The 26,552-nt window shown below is 44.6% G+C and overlaps 1 protein-coding gene across 1 annotated transcript in view; it reads left to right on the forward strand.

The window, feature by feature from the left end:
* The window catches only part of XXYLT1 (xyloside xylosyltransferase 1), a 233,548-nt gene extending 207,539 nt beyond the window's left edge, over positions 1-26,009 (forward strand). The window contains exon 4 of the mRNA XM_038749676.1: positions 24,390-26,009. Within this exon, the coding sequence (XP_038605604.1) occupies positions 24,390-24,786 (397 nt within the window). The 3' untranslated portion in view covers positions 24,787-26,009. The remainder of the gene's footprint in view (positions 1-24,389) is intronic.
* Positions 26,010-26,552: the final 543 nt, after the last annotated feature.

The raw sequence follows: 26,552 nt of genomic DNA on the forward strand, positions 1-26,552 counted from the left end.
CCAGCCTCTCCCATGGATTTTATTAACCTACTTACTTCCCCACTGTGGGAGGAACCAATAGGTGGAATAGCTAACAGAGAGAAGATGTCAAAGTCTAGAACACTTGACTTCCCCATGAAAATCCACTGAATCTACTCTGAGTCCAGGAAGTGGCTCTCTGATGGGCTTCTGGGCATTTGGAGGGTTCCAGGTTGAGGCGGCTCCCTAAGGAAGTGCTTTGTTACCTCCCTCAGGATTGTAACATTATCCATCAATTGTATTCCTGGATTGTATTTATCAATCAATTGTATTTATTGAATACCTACTGTTTTCAAAGCACTGGAAATCACAATATAATGGAGTTAGTAGACACATTCCCTGCCCAAAAGGAGTTTACAGTTGAGAGGGGGAGCCAGACATGAATATAAGTATATTTCCATAAATGCTGTGGGATTGAAGGAGGGGTGAATAAAGGGTGCAATTCCAAGAATCCAAGTGCAAGAGTGACATAGAAGGGAGTGGGAGAAGGGGCAGTCAGGGAAGGCCTCTTGGAGGAGATGTGCTTTTAATTTCTTATATGCTAGGCAGGTCTTTTCTGCTGGGAAAGTATGGGTTCTGGCACTTCCACTAATTAATTCCTCACCCTGAAGCTTCCTTAGGCTCTGCTATCATAGTCACGGGTGCTAACGGGTCTTTAATTGTCCCCTCCCATTATTCCCCCCATCCTTTCTCCCCCTTGATTCCTTGGCCCCTCCTTCCCTTTCCCCACTTTATCTTTGGCTATTATTCAGTTTCAGTTTGGATCATTCTTAACACCTCCCGGAGGCTTGTGTGGCAGAGTGCACCTGCAAGCGGGGCTATCCTTATGTAGGAATAAACGTCATTTTCTTGAGTAGGCGGGATGGTATAGCAGAAAGTGCCTGGGGCTGGGAGTCAAATCTGGGTTTTAGTCTCGGCTCTGCCCCTGGGCCTGGTCTGTGATCTTAATCAGGTCGCTTAAGCACTCTGTGCCTCAGTTTTCTCATTTGTAAAATGGGGGTAGTGATAACCTGTCTCTCCTTACCTCCCAAAGATGTTGTGAGGATAAAATGAGATTTTTTTTTAATGGTATTTGTTAAGCACTTACTACGTGCCAGGCACTGTACTAAGCGCTGGAATAGATACAAGTTGTTCAGGTTGGACACAGTCCATGTGCCCCATAGGGATCACAGTCTTAATCCCCACTTTACGGATGAGGGAACTGAGGCCCAGAGAAGTGAGGTGACTTGCCCAAGGCCTCACAGCAGACAGGTGACAGATCCGGGATTAGGACCCAAGTTTTTCCTACTTCCAGGCCCGTGCTCAATCTGCTAGGCCATTTTGCTTCAGAATTAGAAAACAGGAGCCTAAAATCTACAACATTTTGCCTTCCATTCTGATTTACTGGTAGTGACGTGATGATGATAAAGCAACACGACTCAGCAAGTTAAGTGGTTGGGCAATTCCCCAGAGTCCGGAGGTCTACAGTGATTCATCCTTTCCACAAATTTTCCTACATGACTCTGGGCAAGTGACTTTTCTTGCCTCAGTTGGATAATCAGTAAAATGGAGATAACATATTTATCCACTACTCATGAGTTGTAATGTTGAAAAGCAGCAAATGAAACCATGTTTCCTTCAAATATGCTGTTATCAAGGCTCCAAACCGGGCCAAAGAGACTTGTTCTGACCCAAGAATGTCATTTCTTTTTTCTGTCCTTACAAAGAGTTTGGCAAAGTACTGCAGCAGTAATTAATTTCAAAGATAATACAACTGACCCGTGTTCTTGGTTTTACTTTACAGTCCACCCGCTATGTGTTCCAATTCATGATTAGTGGCACCATGTCTCAGGTTTTTCCCATTTTAAAATACAAAAACTTTAGTTTCTCACTCAGTTTTTGTGGCAGCAGTAGCAGCCTTCCAGTGTAGCCATCATGCATCACAGAACTAGAGAGCACTATCATATTCAAAACATTAATTCTGTGGAAAATCTGTTCCACCATCATTAGGTCCCGCTCCAGACAGGTTCCCCTCACCCAACATCAGGTGATTTAACACTAGTTCCATCCAAAACTTTATTCTACACACTTCTCTTGTCATGCCTGGGAGTCAGAAGGTCATGAGTTCTAATTCCGGCCCTGCCACTTGTCTGCAGTGTGACCTTGGACAAGTCCCTTCACTTCTCTGGGCCTCAGTTCCTTCATCTGTAAAATGGGGATTAAGACTGGGAGCCCCACAGGGGACCCGATTTGCTTATATCCATTCCAGTGCTTATTAGTACAGTGCCTGGGACATAGTAAGCACTTAACAAATACCATAGTTATAACTGTTATTATCATCATCATCAGTGGTATTTATTGAGTGCTTAGCTTGTACAGAGCACTCTACTAAGCACTTGGGAGAGAACAGAGTTGGCTGACACATTCTCTGCTCACATAATAATAATAATAATAATGATGGCATTTGTTAAGCGCTTACTATGTGCAAAGCACTGTTCTAAGCGCTGGGGGGATACAAGGTGATCAGGTTGTCCCACGTGGGACTCACAGTCTTAATCCCCGTTTTACAGATGAGGGAACTGAGGCTCAGAGAAGTTAAGTGACTTGCCCATGGTCACACAGCAGACACGTGGCGGAGCCAGGATTCGAACCCATGACCTCTGGCCCCAAAGCCCATGCTCTTTCCACTGAGCCACGCTGCTTCTCTAAAGCTTCTCACATAAACCTTACAGTCTACAGGGGAAGACAGACATTAATATAAATATAAATAATTTATAATATAGAATTAGATATGTACATAAGTGCTATGGGGTTGAGGATGGGGTGAATATCAAATGCCCAGTGGTCACAGATCCAAGTGCATAGACCACAGGGAAGAGGGAGGGAGCCAGCGCCCGTTGTTGGGTAGGGACCGTCTCTATATGTTGCCAACTTGTACTTCCCAAGCACTTAGTACAGTGCTCTGCACACAGTAAGCGCTCAATAAATACGATTGAATGAATGAATGAAAGGCGTCTTGTGGTATGGGAATCTAACTACCCACTCTCTACTGAAATTAATCATTCACCATAGTCAGTCTGCTTTTCCTACCATTTTGTAAACTCGTAGTGGGCAGGGATGTCTACCAACTGTTTCATTGTACTCTCCCAAACAATAATAATAATAATAATAACAGTGGCATTTATTAAGCACTTACTATGTGCAAAGCACTGTTCTAGGCACTGGGGAGGTTACAAGGTGATCAGGTTGCCCCACGGGGGGCTCACAGTCAATCCCCATTTTACAGATGCGGTAAGTGAGGCACAGAGAAGTTAAGCGACTTGCCCAGTCAAACAGCTGACAATTGGTGGAGCAGGATTTGAACCCATGACTACGGACCTCAAAGTCCGTGCTCTTTTCCACTGAGTCACGCTGCAATGCTCTGCACACACTAAGCGCTCCATAAATCCATTAATTGATTGATTGTGAAATGTTAGGGAATTTAGTTAAAGTTTAGGGTGTCATAAAGTCCTTGTAAAAACTCTAAATTCTTTGGACATTCGTGGGATAAAGAGAAATTTTAAAAGGCACTTAAAACCTTAAAGTTTTATTTAAGTAAACTTTATTTAACTTTATTTAAGTAAACTTTTCCACGCCTCACCGTTACAGACTTCAGCTCGGTTACCGAAGTCCACAGTGAACCAGAGCCTACTGATAAATCAGGGATCTGAAATTAGAACATGGCCTTTAAAGGATATGGCTTATAAAATGATTCAAATGTGCTTTTCTACTCCATTTATAATTTCTGTTCTCCATCTGGGTGCCAAAAGTTTGAAGCTGCCCCAGGACTTTAAGAACACCCTGACTCAAGTTTTTTTGGAACACATGTTTTAAGATGGAGAACTTTTAATAGAAGTCACTGAAGCTTTGAGCATATTCCAGGCGTGCGTGACCCAGATCAGTGGGTCTGGAATGAATCCTATGCTCCAGAATCAGATGTATTAGAGGTAAGTGACCCAACCCAACTGGATTTAGGCTGATCCAGCCCTACTTTACATCACCCTCCATGTATTCAACAACAAAACAGCTTGCGAATGTCTCTACTCATATCTGGTCCTTTCATCTTTAAGGATTTGGAATTGGAGTCCTTTCCAAATGAAACAGTCTCTAATTGGACTTGGACTTCAGCAGTATAGGAGGAAATACGGTATCCCAATTCAGGTTTTGGCGTATTATTAAATGCTTAGGTAACTCTGTTCCCTGCAGATCCACGGCTGTGTCCTATTCTAATTAGTGCAATTGCACAAACCCCTGATTAGGGCTGGCAGATGCCTTGAGACAACCGGTCCTAAAGTGATTTTGAAATCTGAAAAGCCTGTGCCCTGAATAGCAGTCTTTCCCCTGGCTGCCCTGTAGAGAAGAAATAGTGTGGTTTCAGGTTTATATTTGCAAATCCTGTACTCTTTTGGTTTTCAGGGGTTCTAACGCGGCTGATGGAAAAATTAGTCTTCACTGACAGAGTTACTTTCCAAAGCCCTCACGATTCTCCCATTTGAAACAGGGGTCAGTCTCATTTGTCATTTGTGAAAGAGGAGGGATGATGGGAAAAAGAATTTAAAAACAAAAAGGAGAACATGTTTCAAATTTTAGGGAATTTTTCGTGGTCATTACCATTACTTTAAGGAGTAAATGCCTTTGAGATTGACTGGCTGAGCTCTGATTTGCAATAATAATAATAATAATAATAAAGGTATTTGTGAAGCATTTACTTTGTGTCAAGCACTGTGCTAAGTGCTGGGGAAGATACAGTATAAGTAGATAAGGCACAGTTCCTGTCCGGAATTGAGGTTACCAGGGAGGTATTTTGGGTATTTTCTCCCCATTTTTTACAGATGAGGAAGATAAGGCACTGAGAATTTAAGTGACTTGTCTAAGGACACACAGCAGATGAGGGGCATTAGAACCCAGGTCTTCTGACTCCTAGGCTTGTGCTCTTTTCACTAGGCCATGCTGCTTCTCTTCAAATATTCTTTAATCAATCAATCAATCAATCGTATTTATTGAGCGCTTACTGTGTGCAGAGCACTGTAATAAGCACTTGGGATGTACAAGTTGGCAACATATAGAGACGGTCCCTACCCAACAGTGGGCTCACAGTCTAGAAAAGTTCTTGAAAGTTGATGGTATAATTGGCTCTAACCAAAGTAAGGGGGTGATCAATGGCTCTGTTACGCAAAACCATGTAGTGGTTCGTTCCTCCTTTCCTGATCTTTATTTTGCTTTAAAAACACATTGGGATCCTGGAACAGGGAGGACAAAGACAGTTTTGGAACTCTTTTTTATGATTATAAGGGTTTACTATGTGACAGGCATTGTTCTAAACGCTGGGGTAAATACAAAGTAATCAGGTTAGATGCAATCCCTGTCCCACAAAGGGCTCACAGTCTGAGTTGGAGTGAGGAGGATTTAATCCCCATTTTACAGATGGGGTAACTGAGGCACAGAAAAGTGAAGTGACTTGCCTGAGGTTACATAGCAGGCAAGCGGTGGTGCTGAGATTAAACCGAGTCTTCTGACACCCAAGCCTGTGCTCTTTCCACTGGACATCAGCTCTGCACTCTCAGGCCAGAGATAGCCTCCCCACCCGATCCTTGACCAGATCTTTGAGTTATCCCAGTGTGACTGACCAGGTTTTATCACAGTAGGAAAAGTTAGAAGACTTTTATTTCGCGTAAAAGAAGGCCAAAGGAATGCTTAGCCCCCATAAGGGACCACTCTATTCCTTGGCATCCATTAGAGTTATAGAGACAGCTCTGTCCAAGGCCAAATTAGAATTAATTGAACATTTATAAAATCATGGGTTCTTTTTCATGTTTCTTTTCTCCCTGAGGCCAAAAAATCCTGGAGTTAAAAATCCAATTTCCTGTCCCTTTTCTGTCATGTGAAAAGAATATAGAGCCAGCAGCCCCTTATGCCGGTTGTGATAAGACACCTGGTTGTTATGAGTGAGCGGTAACTGGCTATTATGCATCCAGAGAGCCATCTAGGTTATAATCTCTTTCTGGAAGGACATACTGTTCTCAATTTCCGTGCCCCTTTCCTCACTCCCCCATCTGAGGTCTGACAACATAGATTCTAGATCCAAAAGACCCCCAAATCTTTTTAGAGCAGCATGGTAATTTTGGAGGAGGTATTTTATTATTGCTTGCTTACTATAGGATCAATCAATTGTATTTTATTTTTTATTTATTCATTTTATGGTATTTGTTCAGCGACGTGCCAGGCACTGTACTAAGCACTGGGGTACATATAAGTTAATCAGGTTGGACACAGTCCACTTTCATTCATTTATAATAATAATGGCATTTATCAAGCGCTTACTATGTGCAAAGCACTGTTCTAAGCTATGGGGAAGTTACAAGTTGATCAGGTTGTCCCCCGGGGGGCTCACAGTCTTCATCCCCATTTTACAGATGAGGTAACTGAGGCACAGAGAAGTGAAGTGACTTGCCCAAAGTCACACAGCTGACAATTGTCAGAGCTGGGATTTGAACCCATGACCTCTGATTCCAAAGCCCGTGCTCTTTCCCTGAGCCACGTCATTCAGTCCTATTTGTTGATTGCTTACTGTGTGTAGAGCACTGTACTAAGCACTTCGGAGAGTATAATGTAACAATAAACAGACAGATTCCCTGCCCACAATGATCTTACAGTCTAGAGTCCCACATGGGGCTCCTAGTCTTAATCCTCATTTTACAGATGAGGTAACTGAGGCACAGAGAAGTGAAGTGACTTGTCCAGAGTCACACAGCAGACAAGTGATAGAGCCAGAATCAGAACCCAAGTCCTGTTGACTCCCAGGACTGTGCTATATCCACTACTTCTCATTTACTGAGCACCTACTGTGTGCAGAGCATTTTACTGAGCCCTTGGAAAAGTACAGTATAAGAAAGTTGGTAGACTCATTTCCTGCCCATAAAAAGCTTACAGTCTAGAGAGGAGCTTACAGTCTAGAATGCTGAATTTTCCTTGGGATCTGCTGACAGTTGCCTTTCAAATTCTATGCCCGCAAACCTGCTAATGAAGAAAGACCTTGCTAATCCCTTTCAAAAATCTGAGGACTCTGTCTTCCATTCCCAAGAATACATCTAAAATTGAATGAAATAGTGGATTTTCCTGATAATGCAACACACTGAAACGTTCGCTGTTTGGGCCCACCAGAAACTGGCAAGTAGCCTCTAAACTGTAAGATCATCCGCTCGACTGTAAAGCTCGTTATGGGCAGGGAATGTGTCTGTTTATTGTTCTGCTGTACTCTCCCAAGCACTTAGTACAGTGCTCTGCAAACAGTAAGCGCTCAATAAGTACGATCGGCTGACTTTAGCTAGACTGATTGCCCTGATTGAAAGGAGAATGGTAATGAGTCTGATTCTCTCAGTGCCTAGGTTTAGGCCTTGCCAGTGAATTGCGCACTCTGGAGAGATTATTAACTTTTTCATCCCTAGGGACACATTTAGTTTATTGTAACAGAGTACCGTAATGGTTGGAAAGAGTTGATGTTTGTTTATCTCATAGGGCCTAGCTTATACTAGGGACTAAGAGCTATTAAATTCATTTCTAAGAACAGTCCCGCTGGAATCCAGGTTAGCCTAATGGAAATACCTAGGGACAGATGCCTTGGTGGTTTTAGCTAAGAGGACATTGCCCACATTTGTGTAGTGTGTGGAGTTGTGGAGTTGTCCTGGGATCCAGGAGCTGAGGTAAGCCACAGCTCTGATTTTGAACCTGGTTTTGAAGAGTAGGCCTTATTCCAGTCTCTGCCCCATTAATCAATTAGTTGATCAGTGGTAGTAGTTGAGTGCCCAGACAACTCTTCCACACCTCTGGACAAATTTATCTGCCTGGGCTCTGACAAGCAATCCTGGCAATGCTTTGCCAGATGACTTTAAGCAAATTACTGCAATCTTCTAGATTCCAGTTTTTCCCTCCGGTACCAAAGGAGAGTTACAGGCAAGCATCTAAAGTTAGGCACTGGGGACTAAGCTTCATTATGCTTTCTTCTTCTTATCATTATTATTATTAATAAAGTGCTTACTATGTGCCAAGCATTGTACTAAACGCAAAGGTAAATACAAGGTGATCAGGTTGGATAGAGACCCTGTCCCACATGGAGCTCACATTCTATCTAGAAGGGAGTAGGATTTAATCTCCATTTTACAGATGAGGTAATTGGGACACAGAGAAGTGACATGACTTGTCCAAAGCACACAGCAGACATGTGGCAAAGTCAGGATTAAAACTCAGGTCCTCCGACTCCCGCACCCGTGCTCTTTCCATTAGGCCATGATGTTTCTCATGCCTTCTCATGTGCCTCTACTACCCCTATAATTCCCCCCGGCTCCTCCCTTTGTGGGAAAAAAGCAAAGCTGGACACTATTTTTTTGGACAACACCTGGCCTGGCCTCATTCCCTTGGGATCTGGCAGCTACAAGTCGGCATCTGATTTCATATCTGATTAGGAGGAAAATGTTAGAGGAGGGGTTGGGCTCTTGCGAGTTTAGTTGTGTGTGGTGCATTTGTGCGAGTGGGATCTGTGAGAATCACCTGACCCAATCAATCAATCAATCAGTGGTATCTGTTGAGCTTATGTTTTGTTTTGTTCTCTGTCTCCCCCTTTTAGACTGTGAGCCCACTGTTGGGTAGGGACTGTCTCTATGTGTTGCCAATTTGTACTTCCCAAGCGCTTAGTACAGTGCTCTGCACATAGTAAGCGCTCAATAAATACGATTGATGATGATGATGATTTATTATGTGCAGAGCACTGTACTAACCACTTGGGAGACTACGACATAACAGTGTAACAGAGTTAGTAGACATGTTCCCTGCCCACTACGAGCTTCTAGTCTAGAGGGTGAAACAGACGTTACTAGAAATAAAATGAACTGTAGATATGGACATGGTGGCTGAGGGAGAGGGGAATTTTGTGAAGGTTGAACTGACAGGATTTAGTGCTAGATTGAATAGTGTGGGTTTAAAGAGAGAGAGAGGAATCAGTCAATCGTATTTATTGAGCACTTACTGTGTGCAGAGCACTGTACTAAGCGCTTGGGAAGTACAAGTTGGCAACATATAGAGATAGTCCCTACCCAACAGTGGGCTCACAGTCTATAAGGAGGAGACAGAGAACAAAACCAAGCATACTAACAAAATAAAATAAATAGAATAGATATGTACAAGTAAAATAAATAAATAGAGTAATAAATATGTACAAACATATACACATATATACAGGTGCTGAATCGAGGGTAATGCCAAGGTTACAAGCCTGTGAGACAGGAAGGGTGGTCTTACCCTTGCTCAGACACTACTTCCTCCCCAGCTCACATGACCTGCCTCATGTAGTCCTTTGGGCTGAGGGGTCACTTAAAGTGTTTTAGTAAACTGTTGAAACTGGCACAACTTAAATATGTGGTGTTCACTGTTCTAAGCACTAAAACTGCTATGGCGCTTATTATATAAAGACACTGTGTGTTGTTTCCACACAAATCGACAATGCTTATAAATGTGCTAGTAAATTGAAACAGGTTTTGTAGGTGCAATGATAATGTAGTAGTAGTATTACTAGTAATAATATTTATTCATTGCTTACTGGATGCCGAGCACCCAATATATATGTATATATATTTGTACAATGTTTGTACATGTTTGTAGAGAAGCAGCGTGGCTCAGTGGAAAGAGCACGGGCTTTGGAATCAGAGGTCATGGGTTCGAATCCCGGCTCCGCCACATGTCTGCTGTGTGACGTTTGGGCACGTCACAACTTCTCGGAGCCTCAGTTACCTCATCTGTAAAATGGGGAGGATGACTGTGAGCCCCACGTGGGACAACCTGATCAACTTGTATCCCCCCCCAGTGCTTAGAACACTGCTTTTCACATAGTAAGCACTTAATAAATGCCATCATTATTATTACTATTATTATTACATATTTATTACTCTATTTTACTGGTACATATTTATTTTATTTTGTTAATATGTTTTGTTTTGTTGTCTGTCTCCCCCTTCTAGACTGTGAGCCCACTGTTGGTTAGGGACCGTCTCTATATGTTGCCAACTTGCACTTCCCAGGTGCTTAGTACAGTGCTCTGCACACAGTAAGTGCTCAATAAATACGATTGAATGAATGAATGAGCACTGCACTAAACACTGGGAGAGATTAGAGATTTGGATGTTGCTGACTGTGATGGGCCTGGGAGTCAGAGGTCCTGGGTTCGAATCCCGCTCCGCCACTTGTCTGCTGTGTGACCTTGGGCAAGTCACTTTACTTCTCAGTGCCTCAGTTACCTCATCTGTAAAATGGGGGTGAAGACTGTGAGCCCTCTGAGGGACAGAGACTGTGTCCAACCTGATTATCTTGTATCTACCCCAGAATTTAGAACGGTGCTTGGCACAAAGTAAGCGCCTAACAAGTACCACCATTATTATTACTAGACTAGACTGTGAGCCCACTGTTGGGCAGGGACCGTCTCTATATGTTGCCAACTTGTACTTCCCAAGCGCTTAGTACAGTGCTGTGCACACAGTAAGCGCTCAATAAATGCGATTGAATGAATGGAGGGAGCTCTGGCAGAAAGGGGAGAGAATTCTAACTCTTCCCTCCGCCCTCTGTCCTTACCCCCTCGTTCTTTGCGGAGGGAAAGGGGGCAGTTTGTCCTCCTCTCACTAGTCCTTTTTCATCATCATCATCATCATCAATTGTATTTATTGAGCGTTTACTGTGTGCAGAGCACTGTACTAAGCGCTTGGGAAGTACAAGTTGGCAACATATAGAGACAGTCCCTACCCTACAGTGGGCTCACCGTCTAGAAGGGGGAGACAGAGAACAAAACCAAACATACTAACAAAATAAAATAAATAAATAAATAAAAGTCCTGCATGTCATGGGCTGTGCTGGGGGCGGGGGGTGGAGAGGTTGGAGACCCCATCCCCTTAACAGCCTCCACCACATCGGGGGGTCCCCAGCAGGGAAGTAGAGAGGAGCATACCTGATTCAACCTTTACTACTACACAAATATACTCTGGGGACTGTGCTTGGGAGAAGGACACAATGAGAAGCAGCATGACCTAATGGAAAGAGCATGGGCCTAGGCGTCGGAGGACCTGGGTTCTAACTGCTTGCCGGGTGACCTTGGGCAAGTCACTTGGAGAAGCAGTGTGCCTCAGTGGGAAAGAGCCCGGGCTTTGGAGTCAGAGTTCATGGGTTCAAATCCCGGCTCAGCCACTTGTCAGCTGTGTGACTTTGGGCAAGTCGCTTCACTTCTCTGTGCCTCAGTTACCTCATCTGTCAAATGGGGATTAAGATTGTGAGCCCCCCATGGGACAACCTGATCACCTTGTAACCTCCCCAGTGCTTAGAACAGTGCTTTGCACATAGGAAGTGCTTAATAAATGCCATTATTATTATTATTACTTGGAGGAGCAGCATGGCATAGTGGAAAGAGCGTGGGCTTGAGAGTCAGAGGACATGGGTTCTAATCCCTGCTCCGCCACTTGTCTGCTTTGTGACCTTCGGCAAGCCACTTAACTTCTCTGTGCCTCAGTTCTCTAATCTGTAAAATGGGGATTAAGACTATGAGCCCCACTTGGGACAACCCAATTACCTTGTATCTACTCCAGTGCTTAGAACAGTGCTTGGCACATAGTAAGCACTTAACAACTACCATAAGTATTATTATTTAACGGCTCTGTGCCTTCGTTTTCTCAACTGTAAAACTGGGATTAAGCCTCACTGAAGGCGCATCTGCTCCATGAGGCCTTTCTTGACTAAGCCCTCATTTCCTTTTATTTTACTCCCTTCTGCATCACCCTGACTTGCTTCCTTTATTCATCTGCCCTCAGCCCCACGGCACTTATGTGCATATTTGTAATTTGATTTATGTATTTATTTTATTTTATTTTTTTTAGACTGTGAGCCCACTGTTGGGTAGGGACTGTCTCTATATGTTGCCAATTTGTACTTCCCAAGCACTTAGTACAGTGCTCTGCACATAGTAAGCTCTCAATAAATACGATTGATGATGATGATGATGATGATGTATATTAATGTCCATCTCCCCCCTAGACTGTAAGCTTATTGTGGGCAGGCAATGTGTTATATTTTTGTATTATACTCTCCCACGTGTTTAGTTCAGTGCCCTGCACACAGTAAGTGCTCAATAAATACGAATGATCCATTGACTGCTCTTCCTCATACTTGGACTGTGAGACCCATGCGGGACGGAGACTGTGTCCGACTTAACCTGTACCCACCCCAGTGCTTAGAACAGTGTTTGACACATAGTAAGCACCTAACGAATGCCATTAAAAAAAGAGGAAACAATATGACTTCTCCAGTGTACATCCATGTGGGGGGTCCCAGGAAGCAAAGTCTGACTGGCTGAGCAATCTTGTGGGAGGCTAAATAGAGAAAAGATGGGGGGAACGTGAATTGGAAGGCCTGGGAACCTCCCGTCACACCCTCCCCCTCAGAAAACCCCCAGGGTTTTACCTTCTGTTGACATTTTTTTGTGTGGTATTTGTTAAGTACTTACTATGTCCCAGGCACTGTACTAAGCACTGGGGTGGAAACAAGCTAATCAAATTGGCCACAGTCGCTGTCCCACATGGGGCTCTCAGTCTTCTTCCCCGTTTTACAGTTGAGGTAACTGAGACACAGAGAAGTGAAGTGACTTGCCTAAGGTCCCACAGCAGATGAGTGGCAGAGCTGGGATTAGAACCCAAGTCTGTCTGACTCCCGGGCCCTAACAAATGCCATTAAAAAAAGAGAAAAAAACATGACTTCTTCACTGTACATGATGATGATGATAATGACATTTATTAAGCACTTTCTATTTGCAATGCACTGTTCTAAGCACTGGGGGGATGCAAGGTGATCATGTTGTCCCACGGGGGGCTTACAGTCAACCCCATTTTACAGATGAGGTAACTGAAGCACAGAGAAGTTAAGTGACTTGCCCAAAGTCACACAGCTGACAATTGGCGGAGCCGGGATTTGAACGCATGACCACTGACTCCAAAGCCCGGGCTCCTTCCACTGAGCCACGCTGCTTCTCTCCATGTGGGGAGTCTCAGGAAGCACAGTCTGACTGGCTGAACAACCTTATTAGAGGCTGAATAGATAAAATATGAGGAGAATGTGCTTGATGATGATGATGGTATTTGTTGAGCACTCACTTTGTGTCCAGCACTGTTCTAGGTTAGATATAAGTTAATCAGGTTGGATGCCTTCCCTGTCCCACATGGGGCTCATGGTCTTAATCCCCATTTTATAGATGAGGTAACTGAGGCACAGAGAAATTAAATGACTTGCTCAAAGTCACAAAGCAGACAAGTGGAGGAGCCAGGATTATTAGAACCCAGGTCTTTCGGTCTCCCAGGACCATGCTCCATCCAATTGGCCACACTATTTCTCACTCTGCCCTTCTCCAAAGCCCAACCCCCTGGAGAAGAGCAGCTAGCAAACCCTGGCTTAGTAGCAGGACTACTAACTTCCTCCAGAAGTTAGATAATGAAGGCCTTAAATCTGCTAACAAACTCGGTTTGATGATGAGAATCGAAGTTGGGTTAAACAAGCAGTGCTCTCTGCTTGTTTGGAGGTGGGCAAGGAGGGCATTCGGAGGGGCACCCCTCTCAGAAGAGAGAAGCGCTTCCTCTCTTTCTCTTTGCCACATCATGGGCATCCCCTCTTGGGGCAGACCCTGAGCCCACGCTCCGGGGTAACAGTTTCCCAGTCGGGATCAGAGCGAGCCAGCACAGTAAGGAGTAGCCTTCCAGTGACAATGGGGATCAATCCCTCAGGGAAAATCTGCGAAACAGATGGCTTTCCACCACCAGACAAAGTAAATCATCTGTGGCGTCTTAATTCCGTTGAGTTTCCGTTCTCAATCTTGAGGACAAACTTCTCCACCCCCATTAATTTCCAGTCGTGGCCCGATCTCCACGTGCCGTCTCTGGAGTGTCATGGAAACTGCATGTTCTAACCAGTCGGTTGTGTCCAGGGTGCAAATTAAGACATTTTAAAATGCTACCTAAGATGATACAGATCCAGAGTAGTTGTAGATATGAGAGTCTTGCACAGGGAGATTGTAAAGTGGGGATTGAGACTGTGTGCCCCACGTGGGACAGATACAACCTGATTACCTTGTATCTAACCCAGCACTTAGAACAGTGCTTGTCACATAGTAAGCTCTTAATAAATACCACAATTATTATTGCTATTATTAATAATAAATAGAACTGATTGATTGATTAAATGTCATAGAGAGAATGGTGAATTTTAGGGCTGGAGTAGCAAACTAGTAAGACATTCAAATCATCTTTACCCCAGCTGCTTTTTAGTAATTTTCCCCAGCATTTAGTTCCATGCTCTGCATAATGCTTAATACTATTGGCATTAATGCTTAATAAGCCTAACACTATTACTCCAACTACTGTCTAAAGAGATACAAATACATAGAGGCCATTCAGTCTGTAGGCAAGAAGGGAAATGCATGATTTTATTATTCGTTTGCCTGGAAACAGCAGGGAAAGCAAATGTTCTTAACATTCCTTCCAACACCAAGGGTCATCGTCACTCTGGATTCGGGATTTTGGCATGTGTCCCCTCAGTCTCCCACTTCATTTGTGAAGAAAATGTCTCCTGTCGGTACTCTGTAAACACAGGGCTCTATTTGTTTACGTCCTGTCGCTCACATGTAAAAACACACATACTCACACACTCATAATCTGGAAAGTGCTCGAAATGATAGAAAAGGGCCCGTGTTTTCGATCTCTCCCTTGAACTGGAGTCCAGAAGGAAATGACCCAGGGCACAGTCCCAGAGCACTTTGAACCCTTCTGAAAGGGAAGAGAAAAAAGCATCTGTGGCTTTGAGGCAATACTATGGATTGGATGGAGACGTGTCAACGTGTTGATTTCCCTCTTCCAGTCCAGCAGAGAGAAATCAATCAGTCAATCCAAGGTATTTATTGAGCTCTTACTATGTGCAGAACACTGTACTAAGCACTTGGGAGAGTTTGGTCCAACAGAATTAGCAGATAACATGCTTAAAGGGGGAGACAAACATCAATAAAAATAAATAAGTAATTTGTATTATAGAATTTAAAGGTATTTGTAAGTGATGTGAGGTTGAGAGTTTGCTCCATTTTTTCAGCGCCCCTCTCAGCCCCATGGCACTTAGGTACATAACAAGAATTTATTTATTTATATTAATGTCTGTCTCCCTCTCTAGACTGTAAGCTCATTTTGGGCAGGAAATGTGTCTGTTATATTGTACTCTCCTAAGTGCTTAATACAGTGTTCTGCACCCATTAAGCATTCAATAAATACGATTGACTGACTGACTGGATATTAAAAGCCCAAAAGTCACAGATCCAAGTGCAGAGACCATACAGAAAGGGAAGCAGGGAGACCTGAGCATTTGAGGTTTGGAAGCCAGGATTTTAAAAAATGGCTTTCTGTTTCCTGACAGGTCCTTTCTTGACTTCACCTTTGCCCTCTCACATCTGCAAACCTGGGCTGTTGCAGGGGTTATACTAAGAGGGAGAGGAAGTCAGTTAAGCTCTGCACACTATAAGCGCTCAATAAATACGATCGAATGAATGAATGAGCTTACAAACCTGCAGCAGAGTGTTTAGGGCCCTGGCTAAAAGAAGGTTTGATAAAGGGGCGTTGCCTGAAGCTCCGGATTTGGATGTTGGGGGGCAAGTCTGGGTGATGCCTGGTGGCAGTGATGATGCCTTGGTTGCAGCGCTTAGAACAGTGCTGTGCACATAGTAAGCGCTTAACAAATGCCATCATCATCATCACCAGCACAAAACCCAGACTCTTTCATCTCTGTCATCTCCCCGGATAACGGCCACTCAACCCCAAAGTGGGGCAGGGCTGTAGAGACTAGGTGGATCGGGCTTAAGCTGGAAAACCAGGAAAGCAAATCCCCTCAGAGCCAGACGGGGGCAATGTCAGAATCCCGATTACGGTTTCTTCCTGCTTCCAGAGAGACGTATGCTTTTTCACTATCCAAATTCTGAACACCAAAGCATTGTTTTTGTCATTGTTGATCCTGTGAACTGAACCGGAAAACCTGGTCTGATACTAGGAGGATTTTTTTAAGGGGACAAATGAATGGGGCGGTTGAGTCCCTTAATCGTTGGGATATATGGAAATCGTCAGTTTCTCACACCGCTTCAAGGCCCTTGAACCCATTTAGGTAAAATGGGGATTGAGACTGTGAGTCCCACATGGGACAGGGCCTGTGTCCAACTTGATTACCTTGTATCTACCCCAGAGCTTAGAACAGTGGTTGACACGTAGTGAGTGTTAGCAAATACCGCAATCATTATTATTATTATTACCTTACTGTGTGCAAACGCTTTGAAGTAATTGAAATGGCTTATTCCCTCCAGCAGGGGCCATTTTCCTACCTTCTCTCTCCTTTTTTTAAAAAAATGGTACTTATTAATAATAATAATAATTATTATTATTATGGTATTTGTTAAGCACTGACTATGTACCTGGCACTGTACTAATCACCGGGGTAGATGCGAGCTAATCAGGTTGGACACAGTCCACAGCCTTAAACCCCATTTTACAGATAACTGAGGCCCCGAAAAGTGAAGTCACTTGCCCAAGGTCACACAACAGACAAGTAGCGGAACCACCGTTAGAACCCAGGCCTCGGCTCTTTCCACTAGGCCCCGCTGCTTCTCGCCAGCAGAGTCAGGCTGTGCTTTGAGATTAATAATCTCATCATCATCATCATCATCAATCGTATTTATTGAGCGCTTACCATGTGCAGAGCACTGTACTAAGCGCTTGGGAAGTACAAATTGGCAACATATACAGTCCCTACCCAACAGTGGGCTCACAGTCTAAAAGTGGGCTCACAGTCTAAATCTCGAGGAGGTGACCTGTGTTTCCATATGAGCCCAGCACCCCAAAAAGCACATAGCTATTGATAACCAATACTCTTTCTGTAGATGTGTCCCCTTTGACCCTTGCTCACTTCCCACATCCCGGCTGGAGACAGGAAGGGCTGCAAGACACATTAGGAAGGGCTGCCTTGGGTATCGCCACATGGGAGTCCAATTTACTAGATTAGACGGAGGTTGTCTCACTTTGCTACCCACTCATCCTCCCACCCACATTCCTTTTGTTCCTTCCTGAGGAAGCATCTCTGTTCTCATTTCCTTCGAGGAGAATTGGGTTCCACATCGGATTAGCCGGGCCAAACTGGGATGATCCCGACTTCACCTCCTCATGGAGCCAACTCTCGATTCTCTATGCGGGGGAGTGACATTACCAAAAACAAAAGGCCCAGTGTCTAATCGCCGGAGTTTCCAAAATGCTAAACCAGCCCGCGGTGAACAGAAGCTGCAGAGTCTGTCTGAGAAGTTAGCGGTTACTTTGGAGAGGATATTTCTTGGTGTTGGGGGTGGAAGGGGGCTCCTGGGGTTCAGAGTCACCTAAACCATGGAGGAACCAGGAATGGGTCTGTTTATTGGTGTTTTGTATTCTCTCAAGCACTTAGTACTGTGCTCTGCACACAGTAAGCACTCAATAAATATGATTGACTGACTGACTCGAGAAGCAGCATGGCGTAGCGGATAGAGCACAGCCTGGGAGTCAGAAAGTCATGTTTTCTAATCGCAGTTCCACCACTTGTCTGCTTTGTGAGTCAGAAAGTCATGTTTTCTAATCCCAGTTCCACCACTTGTCTGCCGTGTGACCTTGGGCAAGTCAATTTACTTCTCTGGGCCTCAGTTCCCTCATCTGGAAAATGGGGATTGAGACGTTGAGCCCCACGTGGGACAGAGACTGTGTCCAGCTCGATTTGCCTGTATCCACCCCAGTGCTTAGTACAGTGCCTGGCACATATTAAGCACTTAACGTATACCATCATCATTATTATTATTATTATCAGATATACAGGTGGCGAGAAGAGTGGATTTGTCTGCCTCCGTAACGTATCACAGTTGTAACCAAGCTCAGGTCATTCTTGGACCCCGAGCCCAACTCCATATGAATTCCCACACATAGCAGTCCTCCTCCTCCTCCTCCTCCTCCTCCTCCCTCTCCTTCCTCTCTACCTCCTTTCCCCTCTCTTCACACTCCGGAGGTCCACCCAGGGTTAGGACAAGCTGTACTGATTGGTCATGTAGCATCTTCATTGCAAAATGTTCACGCAACAATAATAATAATAATGATGATGGTATTTGTTAAGCGCTTACTATGTGGAAAGCACTGTTCTAAGCGCTGGGGAGGTTACAAGGTGATCAGGTTGTCCCATGGGGGGCTCATGGTTTTAATCCCCATTTTACAGATGTGGTAACTGAGGCACAGAGAAGTGAAGTGACTTGCCCAAAGTCACCCAGCTGACAGTTGGCGGGGCCGGGATTTGAACCCATGACCTCTGACTCCAAAGGCCATGCTCTTTCCACTGAGCCACGCTGCTTCTCCAACAACAACAAGTGATCAGCATTGGTTAGAGTTGCAAAAATGGTCCTACAATATGATGATGATAATTCTTTCACTCATTTGTTCATTCACTCATTTATTGAGTGCTTATTGTGTGCAAAGCACTGTGCTAAGCGCTCCGGAGAGTATAATATAACCATAAACAGACAAATTCCCTGCCCACAACCAGATTAATGATATTTGTTAAATGCTTATGACATACCGAGCACTGTCCTGAGTGCTAGGGTAGATACGGGTAATCAGATTGGCCACAGTCCCTGTCCCTCATGGAACTCACAGTCTTGTGGGGAGAGAGAACAGGTAATTATGCAATATGCAGTTGTGTAGCTGTTGTGTGGAGAGAGACAATGAAAAGTCCTGCTGGCTCAGGTTGGGAGAGATGTATGTAGCTGGAACAAGCAAGGATTTGTGGCCAGCATTCTCACCTTCACTCACCCTGGTCAGTTTTTGTAGTGGAAAGTGTCGGGGCACGGAAAATGGCCAGTCTCCCTCCACCCCCGCCCACTTTCTCCAGCTCCCTCCCCTGCCCTCCCCATTTCTTGTTTCTTTTTCCCTCTCCTCTTTCCAACAGGGCAGGCACAATCAGGGCGCCCATAAAGCTGGGCCTGCTTCAAGGGTATTTGCCATCAATCAGTGGTATTTATTGAGCGCTTACTGGTGCAAAGCACTGTACTAACCGCTTGGGAAAGTACAGTACAGTGGAGTTGGTAAATGTGATCCATTCTCACAAGGAACTTTCAGTCTACAGTCCCTGCCATGGCTCTCCCACACTGAAACAACAGACTTTTTTTTAAAAAAAACACCCTTATGGTTCCTCTCCAAAGCCACTGTTACACAACTGTCGGATCATCCAAAAATTGTTGCCCAACCACATTTTGCGGTCAGTCAGTTGTATTGATTGAGCACTTACTATGTGCAGAGCACTGTACTAAGCGCTTGGGAGAGGACAGTATGCCAATAGAACAGACACATTCCCTGCCCACAACAAGCTTACTAAGACCATTTCTCATAATAATAATAATCATGGCATCTATTAAGCGCTGAGGTGGATAGAAGAGAATCAGATCAGAGTTTCTGTCCTTCCCAAGGCTCACAATCTAACCACTGTAGATGGGCAGTGAGGTAGCGGAAGGGACAGAAGCATTGGCAGGGCCTGAGCTGTTTCCTGTTGTATTCTCCTGAGTGCTTAGCACACTGCTCTGCACACAGTAAGTGCTCAATAAATATGATTGTCTGACTGATTGACTGGCTAAATCATTGAGACAGATGGCACCTGGAGCAATCATCTCTTCCAGTCTAGGGGAATACCAAAATCATTCATGAAAGATGGTTGCCCATTCTCTCCCCAAGTAGCCCATGCCATTGTTTGTTCACCCTGAGAATCCTGAAATCCTTTCTTATGTTTGACCATATTTTTTGTGTTGTAATTCAAGACCAGTGTTTTCCATATGTTAATCTGGGGAGCTGAACAATATCACCTCAGCTTTAAGGATCTCTCCTACTGCAACAGCTGCCCATTTTCTGTCCTGAAAACCATTTGTTTCATCATTTTTCAGCCCTAGAACTGGTCACAGAATTGTTTATCATTGCCTCAGCTATTGGTGTAGGTAATATACCCATCGCAAAATTATTTCTGCACACCCAGTCATTGCTGGAATATCTTTGGGTGCAGTAAACGGCAGAGCGGGGATTCGAATGCAGGTCATCTGACTTCCAAGCTCGTGCACTTTCCGCGAGGCCACGCTGCTTCTCTCTGTCCCAAGCTGAAGAGCCGTCTTTATTCTAGGAGACAGGATCCAATGGTCTACCCTTAGCTCTTAGGTACGGTGCTTTGCCCGCAGTAAGTGCTCAATAAATACGATCGAATGAATGAATAACCTCCTCCGCTTCAGAGGATGGACTTTTGACAAGCTTCTGTGGATGTTTTGTTGATTGTTGATGACTGAAGAGTGTAACTGAACGTTAGTTGGGTTTGCTCTGCACACAGTCAGCTCTTAATAAACACCATTCTTTTATTGATTCGCAGACATTCGAACTTTAGGTGTTTCATAGTGATTGACTATTCTGAAGGGAGCAGTAGCAGATACACTACCCGGCTGGGAAAGGGTATTTCATTTATTCATTCATTCATTCAATTGTATTTATTGAGTGCTTACTGTGTGCAGAGCACTGTACTAAGCGCTTGGAAAGTACAAGTCGGCAGCATATAGAGACAGTCCCCGCCCAACAACGGGCTCACAGTTTAGAAGGGGGAGACAGACAACAAAACAAAACATGTGGACAGGTGTCAAGTCACCAGAATAAATAAAAATAAAGCTAGATACACATCATTAACAAAATAAATAGAACAGTAAATATGGACAAGCAAAATAAATAGAGTAATAAATCTGTACAAGCATATATACAGGTGCTGTGGGGAGGGGAAGGAGGTAGGGCGGGAGGATGGGGAGGAGGAGAGGAAAAAGGGGGCTCAGTCTGGGAAGGCCTCCTGGAGGAGGTGAGCTCTCAGTAGGGCTTTGAAGGGAGGAAGAGAGCTAGCTTGGTGGATGTGGGGAGGGAGGGCGCTTAGTACTGTGCTCTGCACACAGTAAGCGCTCAATAAATACGATTGAATGAATCAATTCCAGGCCAGGGGAGGACGTGGGCCAGGGGTCGACGGCGGGACAGGCGAACAGTAGCAGGAGGCATATCCATGACCCATCTTGGTGATGATAAGGGAAGTGAGAGATGAAGAGGGGTGTGAAGAACCCCTCACCATCTAGCCCTTGCTCACACCCTCCTTTCTACCTGAAACTCCCACCCCCTTAATATCTGCCAGCTCACTCTCCCCATCTTCGAAGCCCTGCTGAAATCACATCTCTTTTCATTCATTCAGTCGTGTTTATAAAGCACTTACTGTGTACAGAGCACTGTGCTAAGCAATCGGGAGAGTGCAATATAACAATAAACAGACTTCTTCCCTAACCGCAATGATCTTACAGTCTAGAGGGGGAGATAGACATTAATGAATGCATTACAGATATATAAGTAAATTACAGATGTCTCTTTCAGGAAGCCTTCCCTGACTGACCTCACATCTCCCCACTCTTTTCTCCTCCACTTCTGCATCACCTATGCACCTATGCACCTATACCCTCTAAGCACTGAGATACTCACCCCACACAGCACTTATGTATCTATATTTCTTATATAGCAGCATGGCTCAGTGGAAAAAGCCCGGGCTTTGGAGTCAGAGGTCATGGGTTCAAATCCCGGCTCCTCCAACTGTCAGCTGTGTGACTTTGGGCAAGTCACTTAACTTCTCTGTGCCTCAGTTCCCTCATCTGTAAAATGGGGATTAAAACTGTGAGCCCCCCGTGGGACAACCTGATCACCTTGTAACCTCCCCAGCGCTTAGAACAGTGCTTTGCACATAGTAAGCGCTTAACAAATACCATCATTATTATTATTCTATCTCTAGTTTATTTAAATATCTGTCTCCCTAACCATGTTATAGATGAGGGCAGGGTCATCGTATCTGCCAGTTCTATTGTACTCTCCCAAATGCTCAGTTCAGTGTTCTATACAGAATATGCACTCAATAAATACGATCGATTGATTCATTCAATCGTATTTATTGAACACTTACTGACTGATTGGAGAGCTAGATCGATCAAACCTAGAAAGACCCACTGATCCTGACAGCAGCTCTGAGCATTGGAGAAACATGAGGGGAGCTCATGCTGGTAATAATTTTGAAATCTGCTGCAGCTGATTATAGGTCTTTCACACCGAGAGTTTGCCATCGGTAAACTTAGCCTGAAGCCGCATCTTCAGTCCAACAATCTGTCGTGTTTATTGAGAGTTTACTGTGCTCAGAGCATTATACTAAGCGCTTGGGAGAATACAGTGTAATCGAACTGGTAGATGTGTTCCCTGCCTGCAAGAAGATTACTGTCTAGAGGGGGAGGCAGTTATTAATATAAATAAATAAATTCTGGATATATATGTAAGTCCTTTGGGGCTGAGGGTGGGATAAATAAAGGGTACAAGATCTTCACAACTAATAGATTTGGGCTGCAAACCTATAATCAATTAATTGGATTGGGAGCCATGGGAGGTCAAATCATCAGTTTTCCTACTGTACTTAAATCCCTCTGCGTTCATATCACTACAAACACTTCGGAGATTAGCAATGGAGGCTGATTTCACCTCATATGTTTTTTGGGAAAAGGGAGGTTACACTCTGTCTTACAAATGAGCCTCTGCGCCATTAAGAACAATGAGCCTGTTTATTTCATTTATAAGAGCCCTGTCAAACCATTGGTTATATAGAAGAGGAGGGAAATATTTCTACCTTGGCAGGAACAGAAAGAGGGACTACTCGCAGGATTTGTGAGAACTGGAAGATGAGATCTTTCGTGCTGAGATCGAAAAGCTCAGTCTTCCCTCTGACTATCTCTGCAGCTGTTGTTGTGAGAGAGTCAGTAACTTGGTGGTCCTGGTGGTGGTGGTATTTTGGGGGAGGTTTCTTTTCCTCTCTCGGCCCCCGCTCCTCTCTGTGGGGACCTCGGCCTGCCAGGTGGAGTAGGATTTCCGATCAGGGAAGCATCCCGTTGTTTCGGCCGAGAAACCCGAACCTACCGAGTGGAACAAAGAGGGTTATCAGGGCTTGAAACCTGTGGAACGTCCACTGGCCTCTGCCGGGAACTCAGGAGGGTAATGGTGCTGTCAATCGTAATGACGTGCAACTGCGACCGTCTCTAAGGGGAGGATATCCATGTTTCAGGCAGAAAAGACCGATAATAATAATAATAATAATAACATTTGTTAAGCGCTTACTACGTGCAAAGCAGTGTTCTAAGTGCTGGGGGCGGACACAAGGTGATCAGATTGTCCCATGTGGGGCTCACAGTCTTAATCCCCATTTTACAGATGAGGTAATGGAGGCCCAGAGAAGTTAAGTGACTTGCCCAAAGTCACACAGCTGACAATTGGCAGAGCTGGAATTTGAACCCATGACCTCTGACTCCCAAGGCCGGGCTCTTTCCACTGAGCCACGCTGCTTTTCTAATTAATGTATGTGTTGCAGAGGGGTTCATTCATTCATTCATTCAATCATATTTATTGAGCACTTACTGTGTGCAGAGCACTGTACTAAGCGCTTGGGAAGTACAAGTTGGCAACATATAGAGACGGTCCCTACCCAACAGTGGGCTCACAGTCTAGAAGACGGAGACAGAGAACAAAACAAAACATATTAACAAAATAAAATAAATAGAATAAATGGAGTTGGCCTGCCCAACCTACCACTCTCTCCCGTGGGGAACAACAGAGTTGAGCGTTCTTGATCCTGGGAGGTGCGGGGGGCTCTCCTTCCTTGAAGGACAGAGATGTTTAGTTTTAATCTGTTTCTACTGATTTCTTGATTGGTGATTGTAAGCAGAGGGTGAAAAGCCCTAAATAGATTTCTCTTTTGGCCATTTCCAATGGAGAGTAATTTACTAGGCAAGCTGTCCCCAGGCACTGTTTATTCAGTCATTTTGGCAACATGCTGCCATGGCTGGTCCTTGATTAATCTCTTTCTCTCTCCCCCTCTCTCTTTCTCTCTCTCTCCCCCTCTCTCTTTCTCTCTCTCTCTCCCCTCTGCTCTTTCCTTCTTTCTCTCTCTCCCTCGTCCTCTTTCTCTTTTTCTTTCTCTCTGCTCTTTCCCTCTTTTTCTGTCTCATCCCTCCTTCTCCCTCTATTTCTCTTTCTCCCTCCCCCTCATTCTCTCTCCTCTTTACCTCTCCCTCCCTCTCTCTCCCTCCTCTCTCCATCTCTCTATATCTCCATCTCTCTTTCTCTCTCTCCCCCGCCTTTGTCTCTCCCTCTTTCCCTCCCTCTCTGCCAACTTCCCAGGCACACATTTTGGCAGTTCCGGCAAGAGAACCCGAAGACGAGGGTGGGTGACCCTCCTCCCGACGGGTTGCCCGGCTTCAACAGCGGGGTGATGTTGCTGGACCTGGAGGCCATGCGCCAGTCCCAGCTCTACAACCAGCTGCTGGAACCCGCCCGGGTCCAGCAGCTGACCGAGAAGTACCACTTCAGAGGGCACCTAGGGGACCAGGATTTCTTCACCATGATCGGCATGGAGCACCCGGAGCTCTTCCACGTCCTGGACTGCACGTGGAACCGACAGCTCTGCACCTGGTGGAACGACCATGGCTACAGCGACGTCTTCGATGCCTACTTCCGATGTGACGGCCAAGTCAAGATCTACCACGGGAATTGCAACACTCCCATTCCCGAGGACTAGGGCTGCCTCCGGCCTTTCCCTCCCGGACTCGCGGTCGGCCCCGGGACTCCCGGTTTCTTCAGGAAGAGGAGTCGGAGGGAGCCTGGCTCGGGCCAACCGTGGATTCCACCTCCTGCAGCCTGGGTCGCTCGGCCAGTCGATCATTTTACAGAAGCTCCTCAGCAATGAGTTTGCAGAAGCTTCTCAGCCAGCCAGCTTCCGAAGCCCCTCAGCCGATCGGCTTCCAGAAGCCCCTCGGGTACCCCAAGGTCTGTGCCTACTAGAATTAAGACACTTTAGGGATCTGCCATCCAGCTGATGCTTCTTGTGCCATGCCACGGGCTACTCCGTGTGATGGTGACAACACTTTACACAGAGCTTGACATTCCAGAGGGGAAAATTGCTATTTATTTTAGCTCCCAAAGATGGGCCCATCATTCCTCTCCTCTTTCCTTCTCCCCAGAAGGCAGCATTGCTTCATTTAGGTCCGTGTTTCTCAAAAATGGAAGGAGAAATGGAGAAACCATTGCTCTAAAGGAAGGTCTGCATATAAACCAGCTATTCTCAAACCCCAGTTCAGCTGTTCTAACACCAAAGAGATGAATGTGTTACTATCCAGTCTCTTTGAATTGCTCATACTGTCGAGTCAAAACTTTCATTTTAGTCATTGTTCTTTTAGCTTTTTGTTTCAAAACAAAACTACAAAGTATAAAGCCACAGGTTTGTCAGCTTTGAATTGCACAGCTGAGGCCCCAGGTGAAAAAAGGTTTTCTTTTTGTGGGTTTTTTGGTTTTAGTTTTGGGTTTGGGTTTTTTTTTTGGGGGGGGGGGAGCGGGGAGGAGTTCCTACCATGACTGAAAAATACAGCCAATAAACAATGCTAGGCAACAAGGTGATTTATGTCATCCATTCTTTGAACACTGATTAACTGCATGAAAATTCCAATCCAAATAATCTCCCATTTTATTTGAATATATATGTGAAGTATTTTTAGCATGCTTCTCTTTCAAGATTGAAATTTGAGCAGTGCTGTGGGGGAATTTTGAAATGTGGTAGAATTCATTTGAAGTATTTCACCTAAAGGGAAGAATGGATTACTTCCTAGCAGTTAGTAGATAAACCTATTCCTGAAACTTATAGAAATTTGTGTCTTTTCACTCCAAAATTAAAACTACCACCTTATATGTAGCAGTTTCCTTCCAGCTTCTCTGATCAAAATGGGATTTTCTGGACTAATCATGAATCAATATAGTAGTCAAGAATAATTATAATAATAATAATATTTGTTAAGTGCTTACAATGTGCAGGCACTGTACTAAGCAAGTACTGGGATAATTACAATCTAAGCTGATCAGATACCATCCCTGTCCCACGTCAGGCACACCGTCTGATGACGAGAGAAGTCCAAACCATGAGTCATCCATCATCTTGAGAATGGAGAAATAAAATGAAATTGAACAGGAAACTCCATAGAGAACCCCATAAAAACCTGGCTCTATCATTATTAATACTATTATTTTTATTAACAATTAAGGGCTTTGCACGTACTTTCTCCAACAGCCCACCCAGGCACCCACATGGTCTCTGCTTGTGTGCAAAGCCCACATGGTACACAAGGACATCTTTAAAAAGTCAGAGTTGCTTTTTTTTCATGAGCATCAAATCATAGTTTGGAGAACCTTTTCAAGAGAAAATCTGGTAACAAGAAATTGGCCAGAGCAGGAAATGAATGTCAATCACTGCCTGTGTAAGAAATGTTATAGAGTGGGGTCAGGTGCCGGATTACA

The sequence above is a fragment of the Tachyglossus aculeatus genome, chromosome 7 (assembly GCF_015852505.1).
Source record: "Tachyglossus aculeatus isolate mTacAcu1 chromosome 7, mTacAcu1.pri, whole genome shotgun sequence".
In the NCBI taxonomy this organism is placed as follows: Eukaryota; Metazoa; Chordata; class Mammalia; order Monotremata; family Tachyglossidae; genus Tachyglossus; species Tachyglossus aculeatus.